The sequence below is a fragment of the Protopterus annectens genome, chromosome 14.part0 (genome assembly GCF_019279795.1).
Source record: "Protopterus annectens isolate FY-2018-M chromosome 14.part0, PAN1.0, whole genome shotgun sequence".
In the NCBI taxonomy this organism is placed as follows: domain Eukaryota; kingdom Metazoa; phylum Chordata; order Ceratodontiformes; family Protopteridae; genus Protopterus; species Protopterus annectens.
This window is the reverse complement of record NC_056748.1, coordinates 997,139,571-997,149,618: the sequence shown is the minus strand read 5'-3', so window position 1 is coordinate 997,149,618 and position 10,048 is coordinate 997,139,571. Positions and strand designations below refer to the sequence as shown.

The window sequence follows — 10,048 nt, the reverse complement described above, 5'->3', positions numbered from 1 at the left end:
CTCTAAACATTAAATCTTTGTTATACAAGTTGTATCTATTCTTAACCAATGTTTTTTCATTATGTCTAATTTAGCATAATAGTTTAAACTAAGCTTTTTTACTGTGTAAATTTTCAAGATTGTAAAATTATTAGGAAAACATTTTTGTAATATTTTATAGCTTTCCTCCTGGGCCTCCTCTAAAAATGGCACCTACCCAGTCAGACTTTCCCGGTAATGTAATCAAATGTCAATAAATAAACTTAAATAAGATTTGGCAACTGTGTACGAGTCAATGAAGTCTTTGAGACACAAGAGAAAGATATCAGATACAGAAGTGTATCTGTATGTATATTTTATACAGATATTATAGATATAGATATATATATATACATACATACACACACACACACACACACACACACACACACACACACACACACAGATATACATATAACACATGCACTGGTGTGTGTCTGCGCGTGTGTGTGTATAAGTGGTCCAGTGGGGGTTCTAATGAATGAAAAACACTGGTTTTATACCTGTAGCAAAAAACTGTCCATATGAGGTAACTACATCACAGTCAGTAAGAAAGACAGAAGATGTGCCTGTCACCTACAGGTCCAAAGCATGTCATATTTCTAACCACTGCATGAATTTTATAAGCCTACAAAGATAGAAATAAGTCACATAGCAGTGCAGTGGTACAGTGGTTGCCAGACCAAAATGAGTCATTCACCACAAGTCTCTGCTTACTATTCTTCACTTCTTCCTGTCATCAACGGAATGTAACAGAGCTCGTTTCTCAAGTCACTACTATTTTTTCAGAGTCACTCAGTGTTTTATCTGTAGGCAAATAATGCAGCTTTCACAGTAAAATGCCTATGTGTGAACAGTATTTTCTCACCTACAGACAAATTAATTCCATTCAGCAATTATAAGGTGATTTACAGGTTGCTCTATTTACAAAGAAACAGAAATTAAATACTCAAAAATATAGTTTAAGTTTCTAAAGCAATTCTTTAAAAGGGTCTATTCCTGCAAACAAAGGGAGTGCTCGGAGGTCCTCATCATCCTTTAGTTTACACTGATATATTGTCTAGAACTACTGCCTCCAAAATGTCTTCTCTTAACTAACTTAGCTAGTTATTTATCCAGTAGCTAGAAAAACCATTGCTCAGACACACCTGATCTCCACCCTCTTCTATGCCTCACCTATCTATACTAACTTATCCAAAAATAACATTACCAAACTCTCTATCTGCTACAATAGCATAGCCAGATTCATTACTGCTACTCCCCTAAGAACACACCATTGTCTTAACCTCAAACAGCTAGATTGGTTAGAGCTAACTAACCACTTACTCTATCAACAACTACTCATCATTCAAAAGACCCTCTACTACCCTGATGCCACCCCTAGCCTTACAAAACTGATCATACCATATAAAACCTAGCCACACTGCTCTGCTAACAAACTCCTAGTATCTCTAACTAAATCATATAATAAAGCTGGGGATTCATATTTTCAAATTCCATAGGTAAAAACTGGAATCAACTCCTCAAGAAATAACTAATCAAAACTCTACCTCTCTTTTCAAAAACACATCAGAGAACATCTTAAAGCACAGTGGCTGTGTCCTTGTGCTAATCCCGACTGAAACCATGTCCTCATTTACCTAATTTTCCTCCCTTTCCCTTACTGAGCTCCTCACAAACACTTTCAATAGTTTGAGATTTATATCTGAGAAGTAGACTTTACCAGCAACCTTTTTTAACTTCATCTTGTGTTATTTTTTCTGTTTTATAAGTCTAATACAGTAGTATATATTAGTAGTAGTGTTATAGTTTCTGTTTTATAAGTCTAATACAGTAGTATATATTATAAGTTTATCTCCTATTTTTAGTATTTCTTTTGTGTTGAAATTGATTTTTCTTTTTTACCTTGTATTGTTTACTCATATTAATGCTTTATTTGCCAAATCATTGTTTATTGCCTGTACTGGAGCTTTTCTCCCCGGGCCTCTACTGAAAACGGATACATGTCCAGCTAGACTAGCCCGGTCAACAAATGTAAAATAAAATAAATAAATAAAAATAAAAAAAACTTAAATATTATTTTTTGAACTACTGAACATTTAGCAATATCTTAACAATGCCCTTTTTATGAAAGCTTTAGGCAGACACACAATGGGTGACAATTTTCTCTGCAAAGAACAGTTGCCCACATCCTCTCCAGCAAAGGACTCAGCTTTACCACATTCTTTAATCACTATTAATGCCCATGTCACACCAAAGGAAAATAAGAGTAACTGTTCCTGTACTCTCATTTCAGTATCAGCCAAATACATGTTTGTCAATTCAAAATGTACCACTACAGGATGCCAAAACAGCAAATGTTAAGGGGTCTATCCACACCAGAGGACAAAGGCTCAAAGGCTACCCTGAGCATCACAGGCCAGCCATGGAATGGAGAATTCCAGCTGTGATTTGGCTCCTCTCCCTCTCAGGGAGAGGGTGCAGGTTAGCTTTTGTCACTTAAAATAACATTAGTCTGTCTCCGAAAGTGGTCAAAAAACAGGATGAATGGCAAGGAATGTCATCCTGTCTGCACAAAGAAGCAGAGACATACATACACTGCAGAACTAGGGTTTACCCACCACCAAAGTAACCTAATGTATTCAGATCATAAGAAATGAAAAAGGATGCTCCAAGAATCAATGTCTACTGGTGGGACCTTACAATCCAAACCAATTTTAGCAACCTTCTCAACTAATAAAAATCAAACTCTGTAACAGAAGCGAACAGGACCCCATTCTAATAGACATCAACCTATTTACTGTTAAACACTCAGCTGATTAAACATAATAGTTTAGCGCTTTCATCTCAAACTCGTAATCTAAATTTAAACCATCAAACAATTTTATTAGTCAATACACCATCACCTTCTCAACTAATCCTAAGGGAATGAGCAAGTTAAGTGTTATGATGGCAACTGATAAAGGACAACCAGTAAATTCAGTCGAATGAGAAAACTAAAAAATAAAGCTGTGCCATTAATACTTGTTTAACTGTACTACAAATGATGCTTTTTGTAATAACTACTTACATGAAAAATAAGGGTTATTTATCAAGCAATTTACAGACTCGTGGTTGTGATTTCTATAATTCCAGCTGAACTCCTGTAAATTGACATTAAAAGGGAAGCATACATAATTTCCTTTGAAATTGTACATTACTGCCCATCTATAATAGGGTTACTTCCCTGTTTTAATCAAAGTTTTCTCTAGATATGCCCTAAATCTTAACAAAAACAACTGTACAGAAGGGTGAAAAGCTATTAACGTATGATAAGAATTATATCATTTAAGAAATTGCACAGGTTTCATTAAAGGTTGAATAATTTTGCTTGTTGTTAAGCATTAGTGTTTACCTAGCTGCACGAAATAAAGCCTGGCTCATTAAATATTAAACTACAAGTACTAAAATAGAGTGAAATTAATTCAAGCAATTTCAATTATTTTTTTTTTCATCACACCAGTTAAAATGGTAATTAAAATAAAGGTTACTACTTCCATAAACTCTTAAGCTATTTCATAAACCTTTCTATGCTACCTTTCGGAGATCTCCTGCAGAGCAATACTCCATAGCAAGAAGAGGCACATCGTTGAAGGCAACACTGCTCATTTCCTCTGGAACTTCCCGAGCTGTAACCACATTAGTGTGGTTCAGTCTGAAAACAATAAAACACAAATAAAACAATAATGATTTTATGAATTTAAAATGCATACTACAAAACAGAAATAGCTTCATAAGATTACAGCAGCAATGGCAAATACAAAGCAGGTGTAACACGTAATGGAGATACGCAAAGGCAAAAAGCAAAAGGCAACATAGACCGATTAATTTCCAATTATGACATCTATCCTGCGGCAAGACATAATGCGGTCTACCAAATGAGAGACGTAACACAGATGAAAAACTAACCTTCACAAAAATCAAGTAATATGACAAACTGTGGGTACTACCTGTGGAAAGCAACTAACTCACAATCACAAAGCAAGTAAATTACATAAATAGAAACTTCTTCAGAGTAACTGCAATCCAACAAAGTGCAGACCGCAAAAGAAAACAATTTGCTTTAGTGTGTCTTAAACTCCTTCCCCAAACATATAGACCACAGCTGTCCAACCTTAGGTAATTCGACGGCCACATTAAAAAAGGTTTATCTGAGGGCCAGATCCCTAATAATAAATATAATACATAGGTTTAGCAGGCACTTCAAAAATTTCATAAGAAAGAAAAGTCATGGTCCTTATACAAGTTTTTTATTGAAACAGTAGAGAAGCTGCAGTAATTTTTAAAGGACAAATGTCTATCCATTAAGGGCCAGTTTTCCAGTTGTAGTAAAGTATTAAACCTGCTGGCATTTAACCCTCATAACTCAGCTGTTAGCAGTGTCAGTGCTTCCTCCTGCATGCTCACTCTTCTTAGCAGCCTCTGGCTCAGTGCTTAAGAAATTTTTACAGTTGTGTACACTTACCAAAAATGTAGATGTTAGAGTGTATTCACTGTTGCATCATTACATTTGGGTAATCTGCTGGCAGGTTGCCCTCAGTCAGCCTGAATTCCAAAGTCTTGGGTCCTGCGTCGGTTGCTGTCTTCTCTTCCATGACGTCAGGTTGTCAGGGGTATAAAACATGCAGCCGACGCCATTTTCTTTAGTTTTTCTTGCCCCTGATGTCAGGTGCCCCCTAAAAAGGTAGCAATATTATAAATATATACATATATATATATATATATATATATATATATATATATATATATATATATATATATATATATATATATATATATATATATATATATATATATATATATATATATATACATACATATACACACACACACACACACACACACACACACACACACACACACACATATATATTATACACACACATATATATATATATATATATATATATACACACACATGCATCAATATAAACTTTACCTTCATCTACAAGCAAATACACCACATAGGTTGTAGAAGATAGAGAAGGAAAGATAAACTGTAGAATGACAGGGGGATGGCGGGAGGGTAACCTGGACTGCAACAGTGAATACACTCGAACATCTACATTTATGGTAAGTGTACACAACTGTACTATTTTCTTCGTGTTTCACTGTTACAGTCATTACATTTGGGTAGAATCCCAAAGCTATGGTTGGGAGGCTGGAGCTAAACAGCATTAGGTGAGGCTATAAGGCCCTGCAGAACTGCAGTGGCAAAGCCTGCCCTGGACTTAGAGTAGAGAGGCAAATGGTAATGTTTTGTAAAGGTGTGAACAGAACTCCCAAGTAGCAGCCTCCAGAATGTCATTGGTTGGTACTCCTCTAGGAAAGGCTGCAGCTCTGGTGGAGTGAGACCTAATGCCCTTGGGCACAGGTTTGCCATGGTGTAAGTAGCAGAAACTGATGCAATGGCTTATCCACTTTGAAATTGTCTGCTTTGAAATAGCCGTTCCTTCTGATCCTGCAGCACATCACTAGTAATTGCTCAGTTTTTCTTAGAGCTTTAGTCCTGCTCAAGTAGAATCTTAGCTGTCTGTGTACGTCCAAGGAATGCAGAATTCTCTCCCTTGTTCTGCGGATTTGGATAAAAAGTTGGCAGATGAATTGTTTGGTTATGAGCCACACTGGAAACCACCTTAGGCATAAAAGTAGGATTTGTCCTCAGAGACACCCTGTCTGGGTAAAATATGATAAGGCTCTACAGCCATGAGGGCCTGTAGCTCTGAAACTCTTCTTCTTGAAGTAATTGCTAGTAGTAGAGCTGTCTTCCATGTCTTCTCCAGTACTGTTGGCAAATCCTGGAATCTTCTCCCTAGTGACCTAACCTCACTCACCTCTTTATCTCTCTAAAAACAGACAAACTCTACCTCAAATCATACTGGCTATGTGCCCCTGTGCCAAACCTGACTAGTCCTATACCTATACAAACGCAACTTACCTATCTAGTCCTTACAACTCTGTTACATCTTCTATTTGACTATACTTTTTTATCTACCTTTTTCTACATTATTTATATCCTCTTTACATACCTTTTCTTAAGTAAATCCATTATAACTTCATTACTCACACAACTTCCTTTTCTCTATTTTCCTACCTAACCTGTACTACGTCTCCATACACTCTACTCATACTATTTTTTTAACTCTTAACTTCAGTGTACATCCTTTTAAAATCCTCCTGCACTGTACCATTGTCAATAACTTTTTTTTTTCTATGATAATTGCTATTTTTTATTATTATAATACCTGATGTTTGTGTATTGTTTGTACTTATACTTTTGAAACAAGTCTTTGGAGCTTTTCTCCTTGGGCCTCTACTGAAAATGGACATATATCCAGTTAGACTAGCCCGGTCAACAAATGTAAAATAAAAATAATAATAAATAAATAAGAACTTTATATCAGCGGTAGCGCTGGTTCAAATGGAGGCAGGGTGAGCTTTTCCAACACATAATTGAGGTCCCATGCTGGTAATGGTGATCTTCTAGGAGGCCTTAAATTTTTGGCTCCTCTAAGATAATGCTTTAGTAAAGGATGAGAAAAGATTGGTGGCTCTGTATTGTAATGAGCCGAAATGGCAGAAGCATGGATTTTGTTTAATGAGAAAGACTGGCCTTTGTCAAGCAGCTCAGTTAAGTATTGTAATATCTGAGGAATATGTGGTTCTGCTGTATCAGTTCCTTGTGCTTGATTCCAAGCACAGAATCTCTTCCATTTGTCAGCAAAAGATTTTCTAGTACTAGGCCTTCTGGCTTCCAAAATGACATCCATCACAGCTTTACTGAGAGGTGTCGTTTGTATGATTACAGGATTAGACATGCTGCCAGGTTCAAAGTCTGTAGTTGATTGTGCAGGATCTGATAGTTTTGGTGGGACAGTAGTTGTGTTTTTTGAGGCAAGGTCCAAGCTGGGTATTAAGACAAGCTCATTAGGATTGGGTACCCAGTATTGGCAGGGCCAGTCCGGGGCAATTAATATCATCTTTGGCTTCTCTTGTCTGACTTTTAGGAGGACCTTGGGTAGAAGAGGCAGAGGAGGAAAGGCATAAACTGATAGGTTTTTCCAGCAGAAGGATAGGGCATCCACTTTCCATGCTTGTCTGTGATAAGTCCTTGTGCAGAATCTTTTCAGTTGATAATTTTGAGGGGAGGCAAACAGATCTATGTCCGGGCTCCCCCATTCCTCTGTTATCATGCTGAAGACTTGTGGATTTAGTTTCCACTCGTGAGGATCCATAAGGTTTCTGCTTAAATCGTCTGCCAGTGTTTTGTTTTCCTGGCAGGAATTGAGCTTGAAGATGTATTTGGTAGGTCAAAGCTGTGTCCCACAGTGCCACGGCCAATCTGCAAAGGAGGTAAGAGTGTGTGCCCCCTTGCTTGTTTATATACCACATGACTGCGGTGTTGTCAGTCTTTATCAGTAGTTGTCCTGGATGAAGTAAGTCCTTGAAGGCTGTTAGGGCATTTTGAACAGCTAGCATCTTTTTCTGGTTGATCTGTAGATGTATTTGATTTGGTGCCCATATGCCCTGAATGCATCTTTCTGCCATGTGGGCCCCCCAGGCATAATCTGATGCATCTGTTAAGGTTTGGCTGGCAGGGGGTAGAGTGAAGAGCCGTCCCATGTTTTGGTGACAGGCCTTTGCCCACCATAGAAACTCCTGTTGCAGGCAGGGAATGAGAGGAATCATTGTTTCCAGAATATGTGAACGTTGACTCCATACACTTTTTAGGTACCATTGAAGTTTCCTCATATGCAGTCTTGCATATGGAATTAGTAGGATGCAGGATGCCATGAAGCCCAGAGCCTGTAGAATTTGACTTGTAGAAGATTGGGTTTTTATTGCCCTCAGTTTGAAGTAAGTAGTCAGTTGCCTTTGTCTAGCGTGACGTAAACCATCTGGGCAGTTGTATTCAAGCTTGCACCCAGGAATGTTATCTTCTGAGAGGGTACCAGTTGTGATTTCCTTTTGTTTATTGTGTACCCTAGGCATGTTAGAAGCCTTTTCACAAATGCCAGGTGTCACAGAAGAGTGTCCTTGTTCTCTGCTTGAATGAGACAGTCGTCCAAGTAAGGATATATTTGAATACTTCTTTGTCTGCAAAATGCAATTACTGGTGCCTGGCACTTTGTAAAGACATGGGCGCAGTAGATAAGCCAAAGGGCAGTGCAGAGAATTGGTAATGCATTAAGCCAGCCTTGAATCAGAGGTATCTTTTGCACAACTGTTTTATTGGGACATGCAGGTATGCCTCTTTTAGGTCTAAAGTCACCAGCCAAGCATTCTTGCCTAGCATTGGCAGAAGTTGCTGCAACGTGAGCATTTTTAAATGTCCAGGTATGTATTCATAATCGATAAATCCAGTATTGGCCTCCATGCCTTGTCCTTTCTGGGTACCAAGAACAGTCTTGAGTAAAAACCTTGTCCTTTTTCCTGTCCTGGTACTGTCTGAATAGCCCCCATATCCATGAGGGACGTAACCTGTTTCTGTGCCTCTGACCATTGTTTTTTTGGCAGATCTGGCCAACCATTTGTCATTGGCAGAGTGTGGAAATGGAATCTGTATCCTGTGATACGATGGTTAGTACCCACTTGTCCTGGGTTATTAACTGCCAAATTTGAGCAAAAAGTGCTAATTGTCCCCCTATGGGTGCTGCCAAAAGATAAGTGCTTGGTATAGGCATAGGGAAGTCATTGGGATTGCTTTCTGTAGGTTTGCGCTTTATCTCCTCCAGATTTGGAGCTGGATGCACCCGTTGCTTTGACCTGTATGAGTCTTGAGCCTGGTACTTGGAACCCTTAGGGCATCTGGATTTGCCCCTTTGAGCTCTGTCTGACACAGGAAAGGACCAATTTTTTGTAGGCCCGTGTCTACTGAATCTTGGTGGCTGCACTTGTAAGAAATCTTTACCAGTTTGCATAGACTTAGCTTTGTCTTCCATTTTCTTTAAAACCTCTTCTGCCTTAATACCAAACAGAGAATTATGCTGTAAAGGTGCATCTAGCAATTTAGCTTTAACATGATCAGGCAAATTTTGTTCCTTTAACCAGGCATGCCTCCTAATCACAGATCCAGTAACTGTGGCACTGCAGGAGGCCTCTAAAGAATCAAAACCACACTGCAAAGTATGCTTTCCAACTTGTTCAGCTGCATGCAATAATTCCTGCAATTTTTTATTTTCTGCACATTCTGAAATCAACATCATTTTCTGTTTCAGCAATCCCATTACATGTTGTTTGTACTTAAGCATATGAAATTGACAATTCAAGGCCCTGATTGCCAAGGCTGCAGATGTATAAACCTTTTTCCCCAATCTGTTCAGTGCCCTAGAATCTCTGTCAGTGGGGGTAGGGTTTTTTGCTGTTGAGGCCTTAACTCCCTTTGGACCCTGTGAAATAGTTTCAGGATCAGCAGCAAGGTTTCTAAATAAAAATTTATGTGAGTCGGGGACTCTGTAATATCCGTCAGGCTTACTGGGAGCCGGAAGTAAGGAGTCAGGGGTCAAGCTTGACTCCGAAAACACATCATCCACAATGTCTAAAATAGGGGGAATGGCTAAAGGCTTGTGCTGAGGGAGAAGGAAATCCCAGAGCCTCTTTTTTGAGTCTGAGAAGTCTGGACCCTCCCAGTGAAAATGCTCCCTCAAAGTATGCAATTCCCCAAATAAATAATCATCAGGGAGGAAATGCAGATGGAATAGACTCCTCAGCATCAGAATCCTCATAGGGAGGTATAGATAATTCCTGATCAGAAGAGGAATCAGAAGAAATAGAAACCTGAACTGAAGATTCATAATCAGTGTCTTGCCTAGGCCTCTTATCTGGAGGGGGATGGGTACCCCTGATCAAGGTAGCAAGGTCTTCAGCCATTTTGATCATCTGTTTTTTTAGGCATAGAGGCCTGTGTATGTGGCTCATGTGTCATTTTTTTAGGTTTAGAAGTTGCTTTTGTCTTTGGTTTTGCAGCTGTCGTTGGTTTGATGTACAAATG

General features: G+C 38.6%; 1 protein-coding gene across 3 annotated transcripts in view; it reads right to left on the bottom strand.

Moving 5' to 3' along the window:
- CHUK (component of inhibitor of nuclear factor kappa B kinase complex) overlaps positions 1-10,048 on the bottom strand; it is a 1,226,492-nt gene that overhangs the window by 1,078,545 nt on the left and 137,899 nt on the right. For all 3 annotated transcript variants that reach the window (XM_044056797.1, XM_044056796.1, XM_044056798.1), the window contains exon 4: positions 3,595-3,712. In XM_044056797.1, coding sequence (XP_043912732.1) covers positions 3,595-3,712 — 118 coding nt within the window. The remainder of the gene's footprint in view (positions 1-3,594; positions 3,713-10,048) is intronic.